The sequence below is a fragment of the Lissotriton helveticus genome, chromosome 6 (genome assembly GCF_964261635.1).
Source record: "Lissotriton helveticus chromosome 6, aLisHel1.1, whole genome shotgun sequence".
Classification (NCBI taxonomy): Eukaryota; Metazoa; Chordata; class Amphibia; order Caudata; family Salamandridae; genus Lissotriton; species Lissotriton helveticus.
The window spans coordinates 517,101,177-517,128,065 of record NC_136067.1 but is presented as its reverse complement, the minus strand read 5'-3'; the positions used below and the strand labels follow the sequence as shown (position 1 = coordinate 517,128,065).

General features: G+C 41.7%; 1 protein-coding gene across 2 annotated transcripts in view; it reads left to right on the top strand.

Moving 5' to 3' along the window:
* The window catches only part of DST (dystonin), a 1,569,532-nt gene that overhangs the window by 1,512,387 nt on the left and 30,256 nt on the right, over window positions 1-26,889 (top strand). For both annotated transcript variants that reach the window (XM_078647976.1, XM_078647975.1), the window contains 2 exons: window positions 2,334-2,351; window positions 5,608-5,725. In XM_078647976.1, the coding sequence (XP_078504102.1) occupies window positions 2,334-2,351; window positions 5,608-5,725 (136 nt within the window). The remainder of the gene's footprint in view (window positions 1-2,333; window positions 2,352-5,607; window positions 5,726-26,889) is intronic.

Below are 26,889 nucleotides of genomic sequence, written 5' to 3'. Positions count from 1 at the left end.
TAATGCTGTAAAATACGTTATCCCCCTGCTCCTCCCTCTCTGGACCAAGATCATCAACAGCTCTTTGCAACAAGGCCACATTCCAGACTCCCTTAAGGTGGGGCAAGTCACGCCTATACTCAAGAAACCTACAGCTGATCCGTCTGACCTAAACAACTATCGGCCCATCACCAATATCCCCACACTGGCCAAACTGCTGGAGAAATGTGTCCAACTCCAACTAACAAAACACATTGATCAATTTGACCTCCTCAACCCTCATCAATCAGGCTTCAGAGCGAAACATAGCACTGAAACAGCTATGACACACTTAATTGATGACGCCCTCCAAATTCTGGATCGCAATGAGTCCTGCCTCCTCATCCTTCTTGACCTCTCATCTGCATTTGACACGGTCAAACATGAGAATTTGCTGGAGTTGCTAAGTACTAGAATGGGGCTATCGGGAACTGTTCTCAAGTGGTTTTCGTCCTTCCTTCACAACCGGTCTCAGAGGTTCAAGATCGACAATGTGCTATCTACACCTGTGCCTGCAGATCTAGGTGTTCCACAAGGATCCACCCTCTCCCCTACACTGTTCAACCTCGTTATGGAACCGCTCGCCACCTTGCTTCAAGCATCCAATGTTCAATTCCAAATGTACGCCGATGACACACAACTCTATCTAAAGTTACAATCCCCGGAAGATATCAAACATCTGAATTCCACGCTTATTAACACCCAATCTTGGCTGGCCGATAATCACCTCAAACTAAATGCTCTGAAAACTGAGTTCCTACTCATCTCACCCCCGGCGAAAATCTCCACCACCCAAACCTGGCTCAACAACCTAACAGCACTCAATGTCCAACCTACCATCGTGGACTCGGCGAAATCCCTAGGCATCACACTCGACGCCAAGCTCAACATGCAGCAGCACGTCAGCAAAGCCACAAAAGCAGCTAATTTCCAAATTAACACGCTGAGGAAAATTAAACCCTTCCTCCCGGCCAAAGACTTCCAAACTGCTGTACAAGCTTTAGTCATCCCTCGAATAGACTATGGAATTGCGGCCCTCAGCGGTCTCCCGCTATCCACAACAGCACCCTTAAGAGCCTCCCTGAACGCTGCCGCGAGACTCATTACTGGCTCTAGAAAGCATTCGCACATATCCCCAGACCTAAAGTCTCTAAAATGGCTGCCTTTTGAAGCCAGAATACAGCTAAAAATTGCAGTTATGACACACGCGGCCGTGCACCACAAGGCACCTAACTACCTCGCTCAAAAGCTGTCTATATCAGGAGGTTCGAGATCCAATAGGAGCACAAAAAATCATCTCCTGAAACCTCGTAGATTCCGGAAAGTGAAAACTTACAAGCGCTCCTTCTCAGGGATGGCACCCAGGATCTGGAATGCGCTCCCTCCTGAAACCAGGCTGATCTCCTCCACTGCACTCTTCAAGAAAGAGGTGAAAACCATCCTTCTGGCCAAGATCTCCTGATCGTTATAGATGTTGGTTCAGAGACTCTGCATTGCTTTGTATCACTGCTCACCCTATCCCCTGGCACTATACTCTACTTGTTGGGGGCACTACTACGCTACTCTCTTACTACCGACCAAGATATGATACACGTTGGTTTACTGATCCACCTGTACACCTCTGTAGTGTGATCAATGACTTGTGTTGTCCTATATTACTCCCTTACCTGATTGTATATGGATTGGTTTTATGTATGTTTTTATTATCCATGTTATTACCATGTTATTGACTATTATACTGTTTCCCATTATCTCTGTTGACTCCTACTGCCCCTTCCCTGTCTTTGTGAAGCGCTCTGATATCTGTAAGGATCCTGTTCGCGCTATATAAAACTTTGAATAAATAAATAAATAAATAAATAAATAAATGTTCATCATATTAGCAAACAGAAAGAAGTGGCAGACGTGGCTATTGTTAACTACTGAAATCAAGAAGTTACACTCGCTTGGTTGATTTGTGTAATTTTGTGACAATGGCCTCAATAGAAGTAAGAGGCAGAAAATGAAGACATGGTTGAAGCCACACTTTAGGTTCTAAGTGTGACAGTCCCTGTCAAGCTAAAAGCTACCAAGCCCTTCCTTATTTTGAGGTAGCCCGTGGGAAATCAACTGAAGTTGGGTATATGGGGTAATTGAAGTCTGCACTTTACAAGGAGAGCTCAAAGTTGTCCATAAACACTATGTGGTCTGGGGGCATAATGCACACAAATATGCTGGAATTTGGCTCACAATATGCAGGGTATATATAAATGTATAGTGATGAGAACGTTTGATTTAAACTAATTTGATCTTTTCCATTTTTTATTTCATGTCAGTTCTTCCTTGGAAATCAGGTATACAAAAGTGGAGTGTGCTTTGATGTGTTTAACAATGTTTTGCTCATAATCTTTACAGCTTGCTATTTGTTTCCGTCTTTCCATCTTCAGCTTATTAATTGATTTGGTTTGCTGCATTTCTGTTAATACAAAAATAATCACAAAAAGGGTTTCTGCTCCCGGTTTCTTTTTTGTGATTTGTGTTCTGCTGAGATTGCTTTGAAAGGCACCAATTAAGGCACTGGAGGGCTCAATAATCATTGTGCTTTTGCCACGAATCCATAGTTCATTGCATTTTTCTGTTGTGGTGGTGGAGGGCAGATGTCTGTGCTTTTGAAATGAGAATCTTTCTTCAGATACAGCCAACAGAGCCTTAACTAATTTGAGGCACTGTAACAAATCAACTGCAACCCCCTACTTTTGAGGCTTTTATATGAGGTGTTAATTAAGGTTTACTGACTCTTTATATCTATTTTCCATCTATTTCTAGCCATTTCTCCCTATTTCCCTATCTTGTTAACTTTCCCTCTTTTTTTGCTGTTTCTTGTCTACTCTCCATAGGCTCTTCCCCTCTCTTCCTCTCATTTCCCCTCGCTCAGCTAATGAAATAGCTACTATTTCTATTCCCTATCTGCTTCAACCTCTTGCCATCTTCTTCTCACTCTTTTCATCTGTCTCTTCAGTAGCATTCTCTTTCTCTCGCTGTATCGGTCTCCCTTTATCTCAACCTAATGAGACTTGTTTGATTCAGTTTATCCCATTCCGGTTTAGAGGGCATTCTACAAACGCTCAGTTACCACAAAAATTCTGTATTGCTTTGATGGCACTAAATTAATTTTAATCTAGTTTGCCGTACAGCTAAACATAAATTAATGTGATCTTGCTCAAACTAGTTGTTTGATTTCAAAACAATCCCCGGTTTCATTCCTTTTGGAAAATTCACCCAATGCATAAAAGGGACAGTTTGCATGCTTCAGTACCTTCCCATCTCTGCAAATGAACTTGACTTGAATAATGCTAAATGTCATCATGCGAGAGCACCACTTTCATCTTAGTCACTGCTAATTACTTGGGTTGCACCCCAGTCCATTGTTTTTTGCACAGGCAGGCACTAGCTCAAGCGGCCATGCTTGGTCCCCTCCGAACCGGAACCAAACCAACTCCAGACTGGTTTCTGCCTATTTGAGTCCTGTTAGTGAACTATAGCTTCAGTGCTATAGTACAGTGTGCACATGACCAACATATGTGCATGCATGTCCCATGTAGGGTGTCACACTAAGGAAAATTTAAAAAAGTAATGGGTAGAATGCCATTGAAAATGCGCTGGAAATTTTCACCCAAATCACGTGCACATTAGAATTAAAAACGTGCACTGTTTGACCCCTGCTAATTAAATCTCATGAAAGTTAACCCTGTTGATCTATAATTATAAAAATAACAAATAACTTTATGATCTGACAGAAGAAAATGACTTTGGAAATACAAGGTTGCAACCCCTGGTGACCCCTATATGACAACCCAGTCATCAATCATTGTGCCTCAGAATGCCAGGCAATCATTTTGTTGCTGATCTTGGCGGGAATGAAGGAGCAGGATAGTGCACAAATGACCAATGTCACTGCTTCTTTACGACTGATGGATCTGGGCTCATTGGAAAGCGATGGGGCTGATAGGTATAGGGGCCCAGGGTGTGAACTCCAATAGTCCATGAATGACACCCTGGTGGAGATTTGGTTTCTAGTTGTGTTTAATTAAGATAACTGTTGTAGTTTTCCTTCTACACTTAGAAGGTTAGCTGGACTATTAAGATCACATTTCAAATGTATTGCTGCATTAATCCGTGAGACAGTGTATTGGAGCGTTAGGGTGACTTGTCAAGTGAAACCTTGGGAATCAATTATCTTTGCAAATATGTGACATTTGGTACTCTACCTGTAGTCTGGCAATCTCTGCCTAAAAAGTTTCCCACACACCTGAACAATTCTAACAATTGTCCCACTGTTATTGTTCCCATAGAGAATGCTCTCATGTCCAATTTGGTTTTCATGACGCTAAATCATTTATGATTTAACATGAATTGTAGATAGTTTTAAATGGATAAATCACTCAATATTAAGGCTGCTAAATGCATATTGAATAAAATGACAACATCATTGAGCCAAATCTGTAGTGCCAGGAACTTCTTGGGAGGACCCTCTGAAATGGGGTAAATCTGATTTAACTATCTCTCACAGTTACTTGTGATTTGGTATCTGCAAGTAATGTTCCTTCATTCTTTTTCACCCACTTGTCTGATCATCATTAAATCACTTTTCACAAACATGCAAAAGCTTGAGCCACACTATGGGCATTCAAATGTTTAGGTGCATGATGCATTTGATGCATAACATGCCACGCTGCTTGTAACTCTCCATCCAGAAAGTAATTCCATCTTTATGTCAATTAATAAACCATGCAGACCTTTGAGTTACAAAAATATCGTTTTCCAGTTCTGCCAGATTATAATAAGCTTTACTTTGTATTGAAAAAATGTGAAATTGGATTACTTTCTTATTAAATACATTATTTTACTCTGAAGCAATGGGGCCTATTCTCAAAAAACTAGTAAAACTACAGTTTTTAAATTTTAAGTCTGAGAGGAGTTTTACTCAGTTTCGGAAGTAATGAACAGCTCAAGAAATCCAAACTTCACACAGGGGAAATTAGTTCCACATAAAAATGCACATTTATTTTCTTTGTTTCTTTTTTCTCCTAAGGTAAACTATTTCACTCATGAAGACATTTATTTCCCTTCCCACCCTATAGAAAGTGTATTTACACCAGCACTTCCAAGTTGGAAAGGAGAATGATAGTAGATTAGTGAATATCCACAACTGTACTCGTTTGTGGGCATTCCCAAACTTCCAAGACTAATTATGCCTTTGAATACTTAGAAATGCCCTGCAGTCCTATCCCTTGAGTGGGGTTTTCAGGTGTGAAGATTTCTACACTCCTAACTTGCTTACGCCTGCCAAGAATCACTTTGTAAATTCCTGGCAGATGTAGCTGTGGTAAATGTGAGTTTAAAGCCAAGTTTACTTTTATTAATAGGCCCCACTAAATTTTACTAGCTTGAACCTTCAAAAAGCAGTATTTTGGGTCTGTTTGGTTGACAAACATAAAAAATATAAATTGGCATACTGGTAAATATTCACAATGTGACCTGTTACAAAAACTGAGGTGCACATTACAAGAGGAACATAAATCCCTGCCATTCTTTGTTTCTTTTGTGCAGTTTGGTGACTCCCAGCAGCTTCGGCTTGTCCGCATTTTACGAAGTACAGTCATGGTTCGTGTCGGAGGAGGTTGGATGGCACTCGATGAGTTCTTAGTAAAAAATGATCCATGTCGAGGTAAGCAGAATGAGTCCTAAATTGTTGTCTCGTTGCAGCACTTGTCCTGTAAGTGGCACATTTTAAGGTTATCAGAACCAATCTGGTGCAATGTTTTCTACAAGAGGTGCATTTATGTAATTAACCAAAACACCAAGAGAATCAAGATTATATGCCTGAATGTTCTTATTCTTGAGTACCCTGTGACAGCCTTGGAGGGTTGTAGCAATCTGGCTTTAATTGTATGCATTGAATATGGTGCATTTTCCCAAACCTTCTACACTAGTTACACTTGGATCAGTAACTTGTTATGTTGGAGTGAGTGTGGTAAATGCATTACAGATGGGAGTGAATCTTTTTCCACGACTGATCCCTGGGTATATTCATTTATGTATATCTATTAGTGTAAAGAGAAGTTCTGCATAATTTGAATAACTGACAGGTGCATGGAGGACACTTGTGCATACAAAACTAGCTGTGCGACTCACCAGCTAGAATTACGTGCAAAGGTTGTAATTTTTCCATAACTAAGAACTTTCTTTAGTAATATGTCCTTATATCTCGCTCTAGTGGAATGAAATGAGAAATTATTATGAATAAGGAAGTCTTGTTTTTGGAGCCTTTGGATTTTTGCAATGACTGGTAGCTAAAAGGTTCAAAGATTTTAGAATTGTTTTTTACATTTCTTTAGAGGTGGAAAAAACCCACAAACATGCAGGGGTAGCTGCTCTCAATGCCAAGTGGTGGGGCAGTGTGGCGAAAAGAAAAAAAAAGCGCTAAGGAAATAATGAAAAAAAAATATGAGTACTACCTACCTGCCGCTGCCGGCCGCCTCCTTGCTCCTGCCCCTATTCCCGAGGGTAGTCCATGAGCTGGTACACACTGCTCAGGCTCCCAATCCAAACGCTACTCTCATGCTGGGAATATTATCACCCAGCATGATAAAAGTGCCAGGATTGGTCAAAGCGGTGTGGGTTGGCGCTCAGACAGGGCCATGGAGCATGTCTGTTCTCCACCCGGCTGTGCAACACAGGACCAATCCCTACGTGGAAACATCAGAATACAAGATATCTTGAGCCCTAATACAGTATTAAATTTCATCCTGCTTTCACATCCAGCCATCAATGTTGATTTTCTGTGGATGATCTTTTCATATTTTAGGATGGAATGATATACCAGAGTGTCTCAGCGTATCATTTTGATCTCATTTTCTAATGTTTCAACTGAAGCAAATATAGATTTGTTCATAGCATCTTTGAGATGTTCTTGAGCAAATATTGGGGAGTCAGTTCATGCAGTAGTATGCAAATATTAATGGGCTTTACACGCCCACCCATCCTATTACCCCAGGCTTCGCCTCATTACGTTATATCACACCAGATCACATCAAATCTACTTCCAATGTTGAATTTAAAAAGCAGACTAGTGGCACTTATCATTGTATAAATTTCATTTGGAAACATATTGTAAATTGAATTCCTAAGAAAGCCTAATTTGGTTAGGGGTCTTACTTTCTTTCACTTGTTTATCGCCTACCTTCGGCAATATGGTATGACCTCTTTGGTATACATAATACTCTTGAGCTGAAGAATGAGAATACTTCAAATGACACACAGCAGTATCTCTACCTATACCTTTGTATAAAGCATGTTTTATGCAAAATGCTGGAATATTTCTGACTCATGTTCCCAGAAGCATACAAAAACACAGTTAATGAGGAATGATTGCTTGCTCTGGTGCTCTTTAACAGACGCTTCTTCCAAAGATGGCGTCATAAATAAAGCAGGTCCTATTCACAAAGTAAATTGTAGAATTAAGTATATACTTAAATGTATACTTTTGTTGTAATTCACAAAGCCGTACTTTGCCAAAAGAATATATAGATGTCTCGTGAGCTGTCCAGTTGAACACCTTAAAACTGTAGCTTTATAGATAGTGAATTTAATTGTCCACCATGGAAAGTCTACATATTTAACGTTTGGCAGAGCAGTCCATGTGCAGTGTATGCTTTGCCGTTTCTTCTACACAGAGAAAATATTTTTCCACTTAGACCAACATCTTCCCTTACAATAATTCATTTTCTTATGTATATAAAAGCATGTGTAGCTGGTGTAGCACACAGCTTGCAAAACCTTTGTGAATCTCACAAATTCCATTTTTGTCGGAATCCCAAAAGCTACTCTCCTTACTCCACGCACTTTGTCTATTTTTCTCTTAGTTTTTCTACACTTACCCAAATAAAAACATCAGCAAGGGAGGTAAGGTCCATTCAGAATCCTCTCTAGAGCTGGGAGTAACCATTTTATTTTCATAGATAAATTCTGCATTTAGACAACAAGTTTGAGAATTAGCCTGATAGCAATCCAGGCAATTCTATGTTAAAAGCACATAACAGATAGTAATATTTTGATGCTTGTAAAAAGAGGTTGCAAATTGTTCACCAATTTTTTGCGGTTAATTTATTTTGTGAGCTGACCTATGTAAGAATAGGTTGGTTTGCAAAGAATTGAATATATGAGGATGCCAAACGACCTCCCAAAGTACTATTCATTAGGCATGTCATAGCTTGCATCGCTCTATAATTGGCTCCCTTTAAAGGGATGGTGGCTTGTAAAGGACAGCAGACTACCATCCCTGTGAAAGTATGTCAGAATGGATGTTTTCTTAAAGCAGCTCAGTTTTCCTTAAGGAAGCGTCGTTGCTTTAAAGAATTATTTTCTATTTTGAAAACCTTAAATGAAAGCATATTCTGGCCCCTTAGACCACTGCCTAGTCGTCATGAACCTACCACCATGATCCCCAAGAAGAAGAGGGTCTAAAGGCAGCCCCTTTTAATTTGCAAATCTGTCACCACCCCATCTTCGAAGTCAGCAACTGGTTAGTGGTTTGTAACTTGAATTTTGGCAGCAAACCCGCTGATACATAGGTCACTGATTTGCAATTTGAAAGGGACTCCCCAAGCACACCCCTTCCAAATCACAAATTGCTAATCATTTCTAAACCCATTTAGCTATAAGGAAGAGCTTTTCTGAATTGTTCAATATGTTTAGTATATGAGAAAAAGCTTTTTACTGGTCGCAAACCCTGTGATTTCGCGTATTGAAGGGTTTGCAATCAGTAAAAACATTTTTACATTTGGTCCGAATTGTTTTGATTTGACATAACAAGATTGCAGGTTGGAGATGGGTTCGAGTTGGGATGATGATAATTTTTACCAATGAATTTGCTTCTATACCAGAATCAGATTGTGACAAAACAATACAAATATATAACATATGGATAGTTTGTCCATCTCAGTACCCTGAAGGACGATGGTAACATGAAAGTCAAGAAGGATAATGGCTTTCTTATTATTCAGTGACATGAAGGAGTACCACACAACAATATCATCTTGGCCAGAAGAAATCATTATATTACTGATAAAGAGTACAGCCTTAGAGTCTACTACAGAGACAAATAAAGATTGTTGAGCTACAGCTAAACTTTCATAACACCTAGTCACTCTCTTCCTAGGTGAATAACTGGAAAAACCACAAAACCTGTTGGTGTGGCATCTTTCTCTTTCCCCCTGAAGGATGAGATAGACCATGTTCAGGAAGAAGCAACTTTCTTAGAGTTAGGTGATTTCCACACCCTCTTAATCTTCTGTTTGCAGGAGAGAGTAATTGGTATCATGCACCGGAGCCCACTGGATTTTCCATAGCTGTGAAGCTGATTGTTATTCATAGCATAAGCTAGCAGCAGGGCTCACTTCCATCTACCCTTTGTGCCCTGCATAGTCCTACATAATCTTTCCATATCGATATATACAAAATACAGCTGCCTGCTTCAGCTGTAGTTCCCGAGACTTCACATCTAAGAGAGAATATATTTGAATTGAGGAGAAAAAAAACATTAAAATAGATAGCTGCAATTCAGCTATTTGAGTGCTTGTACATTTTTCAGTTTTATAATTCACCTTCTGCTACATTCCAAGAGGAGGTTTGACAACCGCGAAGACATAGAACAGTGCAAACTATCATAATCTGAGATACATCCATCAACCACTTACCCTCAAAAAAGAGGCATATACAACAATGAGGTGTAGAATCTATCTGTAAATATCCTAAAGTGTCCCATTAAATAAAGACTGAAATGAATGGAGACAAAAAAATACTCTGCAAACTGCAAAGCCTATTAATAACAAACTTTTAAAAGATGCAAACAGTACACAGACATACAGTCCTTTGACAGAAGCATTACGAACTTTAAGAGGCACCACCGTCTCCTGTTTCTTAATTCTGAAGTTTAGGCAAGATCAAGGTAGTGCCACATTTAAGTGTTTGTATGTGACCATTTGTTATACTTGGAAATTGTTAGTTAATAAGCACTCTATTTGTTAGTTTTTGGTCACTTTAAATTGTTCCTAACACCAAATAAATGATGGGAGACAAATAACTCATACATTATATGAATGGCTCGGTTCTGCACTGCTTGTAGTTTCACATTGTTTTCTTTTCTTTTAATTCATTTATGACTATAAAGCTCAGCCCTTGCTTTGTCGGGCAGTGGAATGCTTTATAAATACTTTTAGACTAGTACGTGCTGCCTTGTACAGGTTACAGGTGCATGGATGATAGTTTTTAAGAGGTGGTGGTATATGCAATACATTATAATGGGATGGGATGGGTTGGGTAACATCAGTGCAGAGGAGCTGGTGTATGCAGGGCAGATGGAGAATTAGTCTAGAATTTAGATGTGTTGAGGAGGGGTTAATAGGAAGAGGGTTCCTTCTTTAAGGTCTGAATAGGGAAGACTGAGACAGTCCCAACTAGAAGATTATGTCATTCAAGAAGGTTAAGTTAAATTAAGAGGTTTGTCTTCAAGTGAGGCTAAGGTAAGAGTGGCTAAATGTTACTAGCTCAGGGCTAACGAAGAACTGAAGCAGGGTATTTGCTTCAAGGCTTTGACATGTATCAGGTCTTCTTGATACATTGCTGCATCATATATGGGCATTTCATAACCTTTGACATCTCCAGGTTTCCCATCAATCAATCAATCAGGTGTCTGTTAAGTGTGACTACTCACCCGTGAGGGTCTCAAGGCGTTGTGGGTGGGGGGTGTAGGTTCCAGTCAATCAAGGAAGAGGTCAGTCGAAGAGCCAGGTTTTGAGGTTTCTTACGAAGATGGGAAGCGATGTTGTCTGTCTGAGGTGGAGCGGAAGTGGGTTCCAGGCTTTGGCCAAGAGGAAGGAGAAGGAGCGGCCTCCCGATATGGTTTTTTTGGTGCGTGGGACTACCGCGTAAGAGAACTGGGCTGATCGTAGGGTCCTTTGGGGTGCGTGGAATTTGAGTCAGCTGTTCGGGTATGCTGGTCCGGTATCGTGGAGGGCCTTGTGTGCATCTTGAAAGTGACTCTTGTCTCGATGGGGAGCCAGTGGAGTGTACGCAGGTGCTGGTAGATGTGGCAGTGTTTTGGCAGGTTGAGGACCAGTCATACGGTGGCGTTCTGGATGTTCTGTAGCTTGTAGGTGAAGTTTTTGTTTATGCTGACGTAGAGTGTGTTGCCGTAGTCGAGTCTGCTGCTGACCAAGGCGTGAGTGACGGGCTTTCTGTGTTTGAGGGGGATCCATTTGAAGGTCTTACGTAGGAGGTGGAGGGTGGGGAAGCAGGAGGCCGAGACTGAGTTGATCTGGCGGTCCATTTTGAGCTCGGAGCCCAAGATTCCCAGGTTGCGTGCATGGTCCGTGGGGGTAGGCGGGTTTCCGAGGGTGGAGGGCCACCAGGTGTTGTTCCAGGTGTCGGGGTTTGGGCCCATGATGAGTACTTCTGTCTTGTTGGTGGTATTTGTAGGAAGCTGTTCTTCATCCATTTGGCGACGGATTTCATGCCTTCTCCAAAGTTGTGTCTGACGTTGTTGGTTTCGTTGGATAGGGAGAGGATGAGTTGGGTGTTGTCTGTGTATGACATAATGTTGAGTCCGTAGGTTCTGACGATGGGGGCGAGCCGAGCCATGTAGACGTTGAAGAACGCAAGGCTGAGGGAGGGCCCCTGAGGGACTCCGCAGGTGGTTGATGTAGAGTCGGAGAGGAAAGGGGGGAGTCTGACCCACTGCGTTCTGCCGGAGAGGAAGGAGCTGATCCAGTCGAGGGCTTTGTCCTGGATCACTGCGTCATGGAGTCTGCATATTAGAGGGCGGTGGGAGACTGTTTCGAAGGCCGCTGACAGGTCGAGGAGGATGACGGCTACTGTTTCTCCTTTGTCCAGTAGGGTGCGGATGTCGTCTGTTGCGGTGAGGAGGGCAGTTTCAGTACTGTGTTTTTTCCTGAAGCCGGATTGGGAGGAGTCGAGGATGTTGTGCTCCTCTATAAATGTGACGAGTTGGCTGTTGATGGCTTTCTCAATGACTTTCGCAGAGAACGGGAGGAGGGAGACGGGTCTGTAGTTTTTGAGGTTGATGGGGTCTGCCATAAAGTCCCAGAAAGATGTGTTTGTCATCATCAAAGAGGTAGCAATGGACATCTTAGCTGTGCCAATGGGCACCTCTGTAGGCTGCATGAGCAAAGATTCAGGTACTCTGCAAATTATGTGACCTGTTGAGCTCTCCCAGTCAGAAAGCCCCCGTCCAAGTCAGTGATGTCCTGTGCCCTGGCCCCGGTAATCATGTTGCAGACTGTTACCTACCCTATTAAAAGCAGCAGTCAGGTTCAGTAGTACGAATTGCAGCCAGTCTCACACCATTTACCCGGGCTCAGCTGCGCATGCATCGATGCAGGTGCAGTGCTTCTTAGAGTTTGAAAGCCTAACTGGCTGTATGTCAACCATCCCCCCCTGCCAGGTTCCACTGGACATGATCTATCACCACTTTAAAAAAAAAAAGAAAAGCATACTAATGGAAAGTTTCATGTAGGTATATGTTTAGTGAGTGCCCATATTCAAGATTGAAGAGAAACATTTACCATGCTCTTTAGATTTTACTGTAAGCCCAGAGGCTATCATCATGCATGCAACCCTTTATTTACCACTACCTACAGCATGTAAAAGTTTCACATGACATCGTCAAATCTAGAAATAGGGCACTTAACCAGTATGTAAGTATCCCCCAACATTTTGTCTAGGATTATAGATATGGCTAAGGGGGCACAATGTAAAGGAGTGCAAGTTCACGTAGCACTCCTGGAAGACTGGAGCCAAAGAGCAATATGTTTTTAGTGATGTGCCAAATCGACTCTTTTGGCCGAGAGGAGGAAAGGTGTTTTAAAGTGTATTAGCCCAGAATTACCTGCTTAAGCTAAAAGAAAAAAAGAAGGCAGTGGGGACTAAAGGGTCTCCTATTTGTGGAAGGAATTGTCAAAAACATTGGCAGGTAGGTTTCTATAGTCATAACTCTTGATAAGGCTCAGCATTCAATGGGTAGAGTTTTTAGATGAATGGTGTTTTTGCAAGGATCAGGGAAGGTGATGCTTACCGGATCTCACTATCAGCTACAGAGTTGAGGTGGTTTCTTCCCCCAGTAGCAACGATCAAGCTGAGGTCCGCAGGCAGGTTGCAACAAGATGGGCAGCAAGGTAGGTATGAGCATTCATACTGGTTGTATTCACAAAAGGAATGAATGAAAATGACAAGCAACCGCTGGGTTTTAAAAGTAGTTGCAAGGTTATACAATATAATTTATTGTTATCGTTGTGCAGGTCAAAGAGCCCAGAGAGTTAAGTTTTCCAGAAAAGGAAAAATAAGCTGTTGTGCAATTAGAGGAGATAGGCGAAGGAATGGTAAATCTAATTACCAGTTATCTACTTAAAAGGGGAGTTTGAAGGCTTATGATTTGCACCATTTGCTGCGATTCAGAAAGTTAAAAAAAAGTGAGGAGATAGGATTGTCAGATGGTTTTGATTACTCCTTTTTGGACTCGTCAGGAATGGTTTCCAAGGGTTTTGAAGTTAACAGTGGCGGCACCTTATTTAATATCACCTCATCCAGGGATGCTTTTAGGGCCCGTAGGAGAGGAGCATCTGCTGGTGAAGTCAGAGACCCTTGCGTTCTTCCTTGGAAGATATCCAGGGTTGTGGAAAGTTTGATGCCATTTTGGAAGAACCTTCAGTTTTGCTCAGATCAGATAATCATGGGCACCTGGTACTAGGAAGAGATACCAGGGAGAATGTTGTTGGTTGCATTGGTGCTTGGCAATGGATTTGAATCCAATGGAAGCATCTGTGGTAGAGTTCTCAATTTTCTTTCTGAACTTTGTTCTAAAGATTTTTGTGATGATTAAGTGCTACAGGTCAGGTGTGGCTTGTGGCCACAGTTAGGTAAATAGAAGTTCAGTTTGATGTCATCCTTATGTTTGTAGGGTTGTGAAGGGCATTGGCTAAGAAGACAGCCAGTTATAAAGTATAACTGTGTGAGATGTAAACAAAAATGTTAAGCTTTTTTTTTAAATGGCATAAGAATGAATTTTTAACTTTGCAACAGTTGTCATGTAAGTTAGCATCATTGTTATGTCTTCTCTGATTTAGGATAGCATCAGATGTTTGTGCATTGGATATAGATAACAAGTGTGTTTATTCAGATGGAGTGAAGCTTTTAATGTCATGATGGACAAAGAGTTCTGTGTTTATATATAAGTGGTACTTTTACAGCCCATCATGCTTTATACAGCAGGCTTCCACCTTCAATCTAGTATAGCATATCGCCTGACCCTAGAATGCACTCCCAACCCGTCAGTACCCCCTATAGACCTGCCTCCCTAAAACTTCTCCCACTTCTTAGGGCAGTCCCTGCTTTGATAACCACCTTTTCCGCTCACTAGCACCACTCTAGATCAGGCTCTCAATCTGTGAGTCTTGGTGGATCATCACTCCCCCATGCTCTCGCAATATTCCACTTGGCCACCCCCGCAGCGATCAGCAGCCAAATTATCTGATATTTAGGCCAAAGCTACTCTCCCGACACCACTAGTAGGAGCCACTTTGCATCCAGTGAGATTGCAAGTGAAAATACTCGGGACATGACCCCAGTGGCCCCCTCCAATACTCTTGTATCATCTGGCATTCCCACAAAACATCAATAAATGTACCCTCATGTCTGCACCCCCAGAGGCATGTCGATGTGGGTGCCCTCCCAATTTTGTCTATCAAGGTTCTTGAGTAGTAGGATCGATGTATAATTCTAAGCTGAACTAAGTGAAACAGATCCCATATTGCTATCACACTTGGACTCTGAATTGCTTCCACCCAGTCATCGTCCTCTAAGTCGCCGAGATCCCCCACCCAGGTTTCCCTTAGCGTGCATAACGGATCAGGGAAATTGTTGACCAACTGCCAGTAAATAGTGGAAATCGCCTTGCCAGGAATGTGTTCCGTAAGGAGACGATTCTCCAGAGGTGAAGCCTCCTGTAGTTGCTCTCCTTCTAGTATGTGTATCCTCGGGTGTGCCCCATTTGCAGATACTTATATCTTTCTGCATCCAGCTCAAATTCCTTACTCAGAGTCTCGAATGATATGAAGGCCTGATCCCGCCAGACATCACCCAAGTGTTTAATTCCTATTAGTTCCCAGCTTGAGTAGCCCTTCAGTCCACCCATCTCGTACAGCTGGTCACTGTCCCACCTCAGTGTCATGCTGGTGAGTCTGCCATTCTATCCCAAAATCTTTGTGGCCTTTTTCCATATCCTAACTACTGTCTGGGTGTGAACGCAGCTCTTGCTTTCTCCTCCAACAGTAGAGAATTGCTTTGTGGCCTCTAAGACCCATAACCTCTCTGTCCACTCTACATGCTCTCTCTTGGCGGTCTGGAAGACACAGTCACTGACCACAAGCAGCTGGATTGCCCAATAATATTTGTCTATGTCTGGAACCACTAGCCCGCCATCCTAGACCACCTCTGTAGTTTGGATAGTACAGTGCACAGCGATCACCCCTTCCACAACCGTGAGCAGACTTCATGATCAGTTTTCAGAAAGAAATCTTGTAGGACCCTATACAGTGTGTTTTGGAGCACATATATAAGATGTGTCATTATCTTGTATAGTGCTGCGCTGTTCATCAGGGATAGCGGCAGAGTACCCCAATGTGTGAAATCCCCTCTCAGCCTCTCCAGTTGTTGGAGAAGGTACTTGCGTAGAAATACCTCGGGGTCACAGGTAATATGTATCCCCAAGTATAAGAAACCTGCCCTCACCAAAGGTGCCGTGCAGGATTGGGCGAGCCTATGGGTATCCCACGTCAGGGTAAAGGCCAGCGACTTTGTTCAGCTGATACAATAGCCACGATAGCTGCCAAAAATATGTAGGATACTGTCTATGCACAGGGTCGGATTGGTTAGGTAGAGCAAGATGTTTTCAGCATTAAGTGAGATACGCTGCACCCACTCCCTACTGCACTGCACCCCCTGCAGCAGTGGGTCCTCACCGGAGCCAGGCCATGAGCGATTCGATGACCAGAGCAAATATCATGGGAAAGAGGGGGCAGCGCTTCCTAGTGCACCTCAGCAGGGCAAAAACTCGAGAGACCACTCCATTGACCCTCACCCTAGCAAGAGGTTCCTGGTAGAGACCCAGCCACAAATTTCGGGCCAGAGCTAAACCGTGTCAGAGTGGCAAACATATAGTTCCATTCAATGCTATGAAACACCATCTTGGCATCAAGGGACAGTACCACCGACAGATCATTTTGGGGCTGCGCGGTTTTATGAATGAATCCACATAGGTATCGCAAGTTGAATTCTATATTTTTTTAATCAAAGGTTTAAGGAAAATTCTAAGTTGTGTGTAGTTGAGTGTTTTTTAAGATTAGAGAACAGGATTTATTGAATTTCGGATGGAGTCCATTAGCTGCCTTCGTCGATGGGAAGACTCATATTCCCCTAGTACTTGCAACAATTGCTAGATGGGTGCTTTGGTTGATGGATGAGGCTGGTGTGGACCTGATTGATCTGTAACACATTCCGCTGGGTTATGGCGAGCAAAGATTTTCAGGCAGCAGGGCATTTGGAGGACATTTGTGGAGCATAGAATGGTCGAATGCAGGCTTCTTTGCGTAATTTTTCTTGAAGCCTGTTGAACGTGCAGCGAGTGTGGTGTTAAATAGGCTTTGAATGTGCATAACGATATTCTTCAGTTTTGCCATTAAATGTAGATCCTCCAAATGGGGTGTCATGAGAATCTTGATTGTATTAAAGACACAGAGGCTAGAATTAGCATGTTTTAGTAGAAAGGTTTCGTGAAAGTTGTACATATTTGTTGATGGAGATTTTCATTTTTAAGTCTTACCTGAAAAGATGAGCAGTAGACATACAGGAAGAAGAAACAGAGAAGTGAAAGCAATTGTTTCATTACAGATGTTATGAACCAGATCTAAAAAAGGAAGCCTTGGAATGCTGGGGGATTATTATATGCTGGTTACGTTTACTAGTGCTAGATTTTATGATGTCATGTAAGGCCTCTAATTGCTGCAGGAAATGCCTAATAGACAAGCGCATCAATAATGCTAAACTCCGTGTTTTCAATCAAATCCAGATTCTCCTGACACCTCGTTTGGAGAATCGACATTCTCTGCCTGTACTAAAAAGATATTTTCATAAATGAGGCATGGCAAATATCTTCCGGTGACAACAAGGGTGACTCAAGAATTTGCTCTCTACTTAGTAAACACCACAAAGTTATGAAAATGGTTTGTTTTATCCATTATTTGATCTTTTTGAGCTCCCAATATTTATGCTAATCTCGAAGTAAAAGTTTAAATTTGAATTTGCTTCATCAAATGAAACAGGCCTGGGGGTCACACCATTCCTGCAAGGGGAACATGTTGCTGGTTTATACTGAGAGTCATACCATTTTTTGTACATATTGAAGAGCTCATTAAAACAGTTTCAATGTGAGATAAAAATCTAACCTTTTTGCTAGCAGGATCGGCATATTGTACTTTGTGTTGCTGTTTTGTACAGAATTGCATTCAGTGCCATTTTAAGCAATGTCCTCTGTTTTCCTTATTTCACAGTGTGGTAAACCATGCATTTCTACTTTATATGTACATTTGTGTTTACTTGCCATCGTGGTGATACAGTTGCAGAATTACTGTTGGCATTTCTGCCAGTTGCATAGCCTGAGGCATGCCTTCTGGATGCCCAGCACAAGGACAGTGACTCTTTGGGGCTCATTACGATTGCGGAAGGCCCATCACCGCCAGCCATGTGGTGGCGTTCCTTACGCAATTGCACACCACTTTCCCCCCCGCCACATTACGATGGTGGAGGGAATCGCTCAAGGACCGCGGCGGACGTAAAGACCGTCCACCACCGGTCTGCCTAAAGCAATCTCACAGATTGCCTGGCGGATGGTCCTCAAGGCCAGATATGGTGACGGTGCCTAGCAGGCACCATCCACCAAATAATGATGTGGGCTCTAGCAGCATTTCCATGGCGGGGATGCCGCCATGGAAAGACTTGTGGGATTGGTAAAGGAAGCACGTTGCGGCCCCCCCATGAGTAGAGGGGAGGTGAGGGTGCACTTGGGTACCCATGGTACCGCCCTACATTTCACAGCACCACGTGGCAGGCACCGTGTGGTGCCTGCCACATGGTGCTGTGAAATGCAACACCCAATATTTTCGCACTGCTACGGGTGCTGCTGTCATCTGCACCCGCTGCAATGTTAAACTGCAGGATCCGTCCGCCATGGTGGTGGACGCATCCTAATCCGTGTGCAGGACCGCCGCATGCATGGCGGATGGTCCCGGTTTACTCCAGGATGGTGGACGGACTACAGTCCGTCTGCCATCCTAATCCTAATGAGCCCCTTTATTTTACATGCAGAATATTTGATTGCATTATAATCACAATGACAATAAAGTCATATTTAGCCATTATTTCGTCAGCTGCCATCCTCAGCCCAGTTCTTAGCATTTGAATGTCCTGCTCCCCAAGACAGTCCACTGCCCATTTTCTCTTTTATTTATGTGTTTTTTAATTTACATAACTACTTATCCCAGTGTGTAGTAAGAACCTTCCATCCCCATTTGCGCATCTGAAGATTTTCCTGATTTAAGGTCCTGACGGGTAAGTCTCCATAGAAAGAATGAGGTAGACATTTATTAATAATTTTAGGTAATTAGTTAGGAGTGGATGAGGTATTCCTCACTTCCGGTGCTAGAGGGAGGCATATATTTGCATCAGTGCTTTCAGAACTGCACCACTGCAGTGAGCACTATGTTCAGGTTTCCTCCATCTCTTCCACTGCTGACAGGGAGTGAGATCCTGATGACACATTCAAACATGATTCCGCCTGACTCTTGGTGCTGATTACTCATAAATTGGTGGTTGCCTAGCAACAGAGGTACACATAAAGTGCCTCCCTTGCTTATTTCAATGTACAACAGAATATACCAACTGACCTACAGGTTCGCATAGATAGAACCATTTTGCAGGCTCTACATTCTCCTGAAGCTTCACCTTTCTTTGAACAGAACTGAACATAATAGTCATGGTAATCCCTGCTTAAGAGAGTACATATCAGGAAGGGCACAAGGACTTCCTGTCTACTGATGGACCCGGCTCTGTGATTACAGAACTTGATAATACATTCTCTTTTAGTTTCTCCCAAGTAACAGCTCGACATTGCTTAATACTCCAGCATCAAAGGGTAGCCAGAACAGTAGTAGTACCCTTGTTTGGAGTGTATTTAACCCCTCCCCTGCTGGTGACGGAACCACTCCGTCATCAGCTGCGGTCGCGCTGTGCTGATGACGGAGCGGTTCCGTCACGGTCCGCTCGGCGCGCCTGTGCGGCGCGAATTCCGCGCCTGCGCTGGACGTTCCATTGAGCGGGCGGGGCCGTGACAGAACCGCTCCGTCATGAGCACAGCTCAACCGCGTTTGGTGATGGAGCGGTTCCGTCACCAGCATGCGGCTGCCGCACGGCCGCCCCGCCCCCTTAGCACTGCGGCGGAATAGCCGCTGCAGTGAAGGGGTTAAGGCCCTGTAAGAAAGAAACTGGCTCTCCATATAGTGTACCAAAACGAGGTACACTGTGCAGAGAGTCCAGGTGCCCCTTATTGGTTTACAGAGGCACAGGTAATAATCCTAAATGATCTATTTTGTGGTGGTGTGGGTGAGGGGTTTATGCTTATCAGAGGGTAAGCATTTGTTGTATTCACAGAGACAATAAATGAGACACACAAAAAAATAAATTCGAGACCAATTTAGGAAATTAACTCGTAATTTTATATAAATTTCAAAACCAAGAAATTCGAAATCAAGTAAGTAGTTTTCGAGGTACTGATTTGTACTTGTAAGCAAAATGTTCACTTAAATGCTTGCCTATGGGAAAAAAGGTATATTATACATACATTTACTTGCAATAGGTTTCCGGTGGTCCCCTTCAGGACTTAAGGTGGTAGGGGTCAAGTTTCAAAGAACCACCAGCAGTCTTTAAGTGCCCTGAAACATCCAGGTGCTGGTCTGGTAGGTAGCTTTGCACTGTACACCAAAGGAGAGAGTGGGGGCCACCTAGAAAGAGGCTGCAGTAGGGCACTTGGGGACAAATTCTGGATCTGTCAACAAGGGTCTTAGTTTGTGAGGGCCCTGAGTACAAAGAAGCACAGTCGGTCCTCGGGAACCTGGGCTGGGGCGCTTGGGTGCAAAGTGGGGTAGGTCGGCTAGGCTTGTGCGTTATGGGCACTCATGGTTGTCACAGTTGTCCATCTTGCCGGTTATGGGGACAAAAACAGGACACCTGGGCCACTCTTGAAGTGGGTCTCTGCGATGCTGATGTTCCTCACTGGCTGCTCGGCCTTGGAGTCGTTGGAGTCCGGATTGGACTCAAAACAGGCTTTGGTTGCTGCAAGGGGTGTGGAACCTCAGGTATTGGTGCTCCAGTTAGTCGTGGTATCTTCTTACTTGGTGGAAAGACAGATCTTTACTTGGTGGATAGACAGATCTAGCCTTCTGTAGCATGGAAACCTCTTCCTGGGTGGCTGCTGTGTGGGGGATTTCGAGCTAGCTCCTACGTTTTTCTAGGTATTAAGACAGAATATCAAGTTGGAAATGTGGACTTACACAAATATTGAGTTGGAAATATTGTGCCACAGAAATATAGACAGCAAGAATTTCATTATCAAGAATATCGAATTTAAGGTAAGAAATATTGTTTAAAAAAACAAAAGTCATTAATCTCGTTTGCAAAAATATAGTTGTTTAAAAAATAGATTTTTTAAATAGTGTTTTGTATTTTAGTTTATATTTTATGTGAACGTGATGTATGTTTTTTTGTATAAGTATTGTTTATGTTTCTTAATATATGTCTCACATTTTTAGTATTTATCAATTTTATTTAATTAAGTTTTGCAGTTTTTAGTTCCGTAGCCGGCTTTGGGTTTATTGGGGAATAGGGTGGGAAGTAATTTAAATATAATACATTTCATTATTATTTTTTATTTATTATTTTTTATTTAATTGAGATTTGATGGTGTTAATTGTGGGAAGTAATTTATTTGTAATTAATCATGAATTAGTTGTTGATTAATAATAATTAATTAATTCGTAATTCATTCTGGTAATTGTGTGATTGCTTTAGGTGTGAGTTGGGTTTATAGAGGTAGAAGGTGGGAAGTAATGTATTTTTGATTAATTAATAATTAGTTGTTCATTTATATCAAGTAATTGATTGAAAATTAATTATGGAAATTGTGTAATACATTTTAAGTGCAGGTAGTGTGGTTTATAGGGTTAAAGGGAGGGAAGAAATGTATGTTTAGTCAATAATAATAAATAATTTGTTGTTAATTAATTTTAATTAAATATGGAAATTGTCTAATTTTAGGTGTGGGTTGTGGAGTTTATAGGGGTCAAGGCTGGGAAGTAGTTCATGCTTAAGCAATTAATAATTAGTGGATCATTAATAATTCATGAATTGATATTTAATTAGGTTATTTGTTTATATTTTTTGTGTGTGGGTTTTCCTTTTATAGGGGTAAAGGGTAGGGAGTAAATACATTTTTTATGAGTTTTAATTTGTTTTTCAATTAATAATATTTCTTTAATAGGTAATTAATTATGTTAGTTATGGAAGTCGGTTTTTTTAAATTTAGATGTGGGTTGTGAATTATGTGCTGTTATAGGGTAGGAATTAAAAAAGTAAATTTATGTAATGGTTTTTTTTCTAAATAATTTCTAATTAAAATATTTATTTGTTTGAAATTTATTTATTTTATTTTATTTAGTATAATTTTTTAATATTAAATATATTTGTATTTTAATTTTTAACATATGTATATGTTTATTTATTTATTTTGTTTTTAAGTATTTTTATTGCTAATATTTTGTTTGTTTTTAATTTTGAACTGACTGGTCTGAGAATATTAATTGTTAACCCTCTGCAATCCAACATTTTCCCTACTGTTGCACTGACTGGAGTAGTAAATTTAACTTTAAAAGATTTGTAAATAGTTTAATGTTTTAATTTATAATAGAATGTTTTTTTAAATTAGATTTTATGTCATTGGTACAAATATATAAATATATTTAATTTTAAAATGATAAAATAAATTACAATTAGTAGTTTACTAATTGTTTAGAGTAAATATATATATAATAATCATTTTGTATGTGTGTCTAACTTTTTCTAATTAAGTGTATTTGCTATATTTGTTAAAATGTATATTAAGTCTTCTTTATTTCTTTATATGAATGTTATTATATATATATATATATTACCTACTGGCGGTCGCCAGTAGGTATATATAGTTAGGATTTTTTCTCTATGGGTTTTTTGAAAATTCTATGTCTAATAACTTTGGCGTTTGTGGACGGAATTGGCTGAAATTTTCAGGAAAATGGCACATTTTGTTTCTGAGCAGCCCTTGAAAATTTGGGGGGGGGGTTCGTCCAGTGGGGGCCGAGAAAAAAGGGGGGTCCCAAAACGTGTTTTTAACATTGAGTTTTCCATAGGGCGGTTGGCCTCACTTTTAGCCCGAACGGCTGAATGGATTTGCACGAAACTTGGCAAAATTGTAGGGACTGGTAGCCCGATGTGCCTTTTGTAGGTCTCAATATATGTGCTCCAGTGGATTTTGAGAAATTAACGTTTAAAAAAAGATATATATCTGTAACAGCGGACCGGTTAGCGCTCTGGTTCGCGGACTTTTCGCGCAACGGAGCTTTGTGAAGCGAAGCTGATTGGTTCTCCGGCGTCTGTCAACATTCCAAACAGTCCGTAGCGGCCGCCATCTTGTCTCTCGGTAGGATCGAGAGACAAGAGGAGGTCAAAACAAAGGGGGAAATAACTATAAGGGGGCATAGTAGATCCTCGCTGACCCCCTAGGTTTGATGTGGAGGTTTTAAAAGGGCCCCGCGGGGCAAAAAAAAATAATAAAAATAATAATTGAACGGCTGAATGGATTTGCACGAAACTTGGCAAAATATTAGGGACTGGTAGCCCGATGTGCCTTTGCTAGGTCTCAATATATGTGCTCCAGTGGATTTTGAGAAATTAACGTTCAAAAAAAGATATATATCTGTAACAGCGCTCCGCTTCGCGTAACGGAGGTTTGCGAAGCTGATTGGTCATTCTGTCACTGGGCTATAGTTGGGCTACATCTGGCTGATATTTGGGCTACATTTGTTTTTTTGTGTGTCTGGCGGCCATCTTTGGGCTACATTGGGCTACATTGGGCTTCATTGGGCTACATTCGGCTAATTAGCAAATAGCTCATCGCAAACTAGGAATGGTAAAGAATCGCTATTTATTCCTTAAAGTTCGCTATTTAGGAAATGCAAATAACTTTGATGATACATATGGCGGTTCATCTCTAACAAGATAAGAAGCATAGGGATAGATTTATGATGACTGGCGCATCACCAGGGATGTGTTAGTCATTCTGTGCCGCTGTTCCGTCACCTATGGTGTGCTGCATTTACAATGCGGCGCATCATGGGGCAAAAACAGCACAGATGCGTGATGTATGTGTGCCGTAAAGGTGGCGCATTGCTGGAGTTGTATCGCAAGTGTGATGAAGCTCCAGCAAGGGTCGGGGGTGCCCCTGTCGCAGGGTTTCTGTTCTCACACAGAACTGTGGACAGAGGATTGGAACCTCGGCGAATTAGGGTGTCCCAAAACTCACGTTAGTAATCAAAAACTATTTAGCAAGCTAGGTACAGTGTCACATTGGATATAACAAACTCTCAATGTTTAGACAATCCAGAATATGAACTTATAGTACCTCAGGATACGTGGAACTCATGAACAGTCGGTCGTTATATATTTCTTAGAAACCAGAACATGGAGTTAAGAAGAACACATGTGTATTTGAAATGTTTATTTACTAATGCCGTCTTCTCAGGCGTAGTACCTTAGATAATAAAAGTACACATATTATCAGTAGCAAAATTACCAGCATAGTTACTAGTACATAAAAAGTGAATGGTGATAGTATGTTAACATGCTGTAAATGAATAAGAGTTAGCAACACTTATAAGCAGCCGCGGGCCGTGGAGGGAGTTACGGTGAGGCAGGGAGGCGGGGAGGGGGAGAAGCAGGGTGGAGAATACAAGTACACATATTATCAGTAGCAAAATTACCAGCATAGTTACTAGTACATAAAAAGCGAATGGTGACAGTATGTTAACATGCTGTAAATGAATAAGAGTTAGCAACACTTATAAGCAGCCGCGGGCCGTGGAGGGAGTTACGGTGGGGCAGGGAGGCGGGGAGGGGCAAGGTAGAGAGGGCTCCACCCTGCTTCTCCCCCTCCCCGCCTCCCTGCCCCATCGTAACTCCCTCCACGGCCCGCGGCTGCTTATATCTCACCCTCCCTAATACACATATTATATTATTTGCTAAGAAGGTCTCTTTGTGTTGGTTTAGGGCGTGTCCATACTTTAGTGTCTTAGATTTGAAGGAATCACATCAGCATACACCAGCTCTCTCTTCATGTGAACCGCATCAACTGTTGTGTATGTGTGTTCGGCAAAGCAATATAAAACCCGCCTCATGCCCAGAATTGGCAGAAGTTGCACTTATGTTATGAGTATGAAGTCGTGGAGATCAGACCTCATAACAATTCTGTATCGTGTTGTTCTTGAAACTTTAGCACTCGCTGTACAGATATAGTTTAACAAGTAAAGCAGATAGTAGACCAATAACATATTATTCTCATGTAAACCACGATGAACTACTAGGTGGAAAGCTAAAGCAACAACTAAGTGTCGTGTGCAGAAGTTGCAAAAAAGGAAAAATGGCGTTTAAACCGGTAATGAGCCCATGCTAACTTAACACGGTGTAAAGATATCCAGGACCTAGATGACACCTCCTCATGATCCGGAAACGAACTGAATAAGATAATAGAAGTGCCATCTCATGAGAGCAGATTGCAAGTTTATATGTGGACGGTCCGCAAGGTAAAGCATTAAAAACTAGGAAAATTCAATGCTAAAGAAAAATAAAACAGCCAAGTACTTTATCGAGTCTTAAGCCAATAGGCAAGGTAAATAATAAAAACTTGACAAATAAGTCAATGAATTGTCAATGAAATGCTAGTACTCAGCATATCAAACATGAAAAAGGTCTATGACATAACTGTGTATGCAAAATAAGCTGCAACAGCCTCCAATAGGAAGTCACCGTCTTCATCCGAAAACAGTTCAGCCATCCAATTTAAAAGCGGAAAAGAACATACGTGCTCTCCCAGCACCGGATCCTCTATCACCATCAGAGGACAGCTCGGTGGGTTTTCAAGAAAGCTGTGTTCCAAGAAAGACTGTGCTGCCGCCAGTAAATTCCAGGGACCAAGTAGTCCATGCATCAATGCCACAGCCATAATCCTTTCGCCAGGACAAATCAACTCGTGAGTAATGATAGGAGTCATCAGCTGATTAAAGTCGACGTCAGGAGAAACCGGTCCGCAGAGACACAAATCAATGGCCCAATCGAAATCACAGGTCAGGCAGTGAAATACAGGCTGGACACAGGTGAAGTAGGAGAACCGAAAAGATAATCCATATGCCGTGCTTAATATCGCCAACGGCATTGTGCCATAATATTCTAGCATGCGATTGCGGAACAGTGTCAGCAGCTGCAGGGTCGGAGGTTGCATAGGAGGGACATCCATATTTAAAAATGTAAAAAAGCACAAGAGCGTCCGCTGGTAATGCAAGTAAAAATGCAATCCACGAACCAGAGTGGAGAAAATGGAATGAAAGGGAGCAGGGATGACTCCAAAGATTTTCTCAAATGAAGTCACGAGACCACTGGTAACAACTTTAAAAAAGTGTGCCAGGGATTTTGTGGAGGATGCGTTAAAGATAGTCGGAAACATGTTGCTGAAATTGAAAGGCAAACCTGTGTACGGGTGTTCGCTATGTGAAGTACGAAAGTTTCACGGGCCGAACTCAAGGCCACCTCTCTCTGAGACAAAAGAGCTCTTATTCTTGTCATGCCGTTGAAACGTGTCCCAAGGTTGGTATTTGTGGCCAGATTGAAAACTCCCTATGTTCATGTGTGGGAGGAAATAGAACATTTCTGCAGCAAATAACCCGTTCACTTACTGTTACGATAAAAGGAATACTTTTAATTAACTCAGAACAATCTTCATTATTGAGCATCAAATAACTACCATTTTCCAACAACTTGAACGTGGGGATGATAGCAGGAACTGGCGTGCCTTGCAACACGCAAGCCATATTTGGTCGGTGTTTGTTGCATGAATCGTGTAACTGTATGTGCCTACACATTAGTGAATGATCTGGCGTCTCAGTGCATTCCTCTCCATTCAGATAAACTTCTTGATCATCTTTGAAACATCTGTATGTGTATGGAAGCGACCAGACCTCATGAACAAAAGCACTACCTAAAGGTTCATAAAGACCTATTGGTATATATTTCATACAATTTGAAAACTTATATAAAGCAAAAGGCAGCGTTATTAAACCGTGGATAAGGCATGTTGCCAAAAAACCCGCAATCCTCTGCTGATGATGACACTGAGCATGTCATGAATGATGTAATATGTGACATCATCAGTAGTGGATTATGGGTAATAGTATCTCTAGTTTACTCCCCTATAGCTGTCTTTCTTTTAACATAAGTGTGTGTTTCCTTCCCTTATACTTACTGTTTTTGGTTCGCTTCCAGTTCGCGTACCAGCGAGCGAACTAGGAAGCGAACTAAGAGAAATAGAGGTTGGCACAGTTCCAAATATTGTACCAATTTTTTAATAAC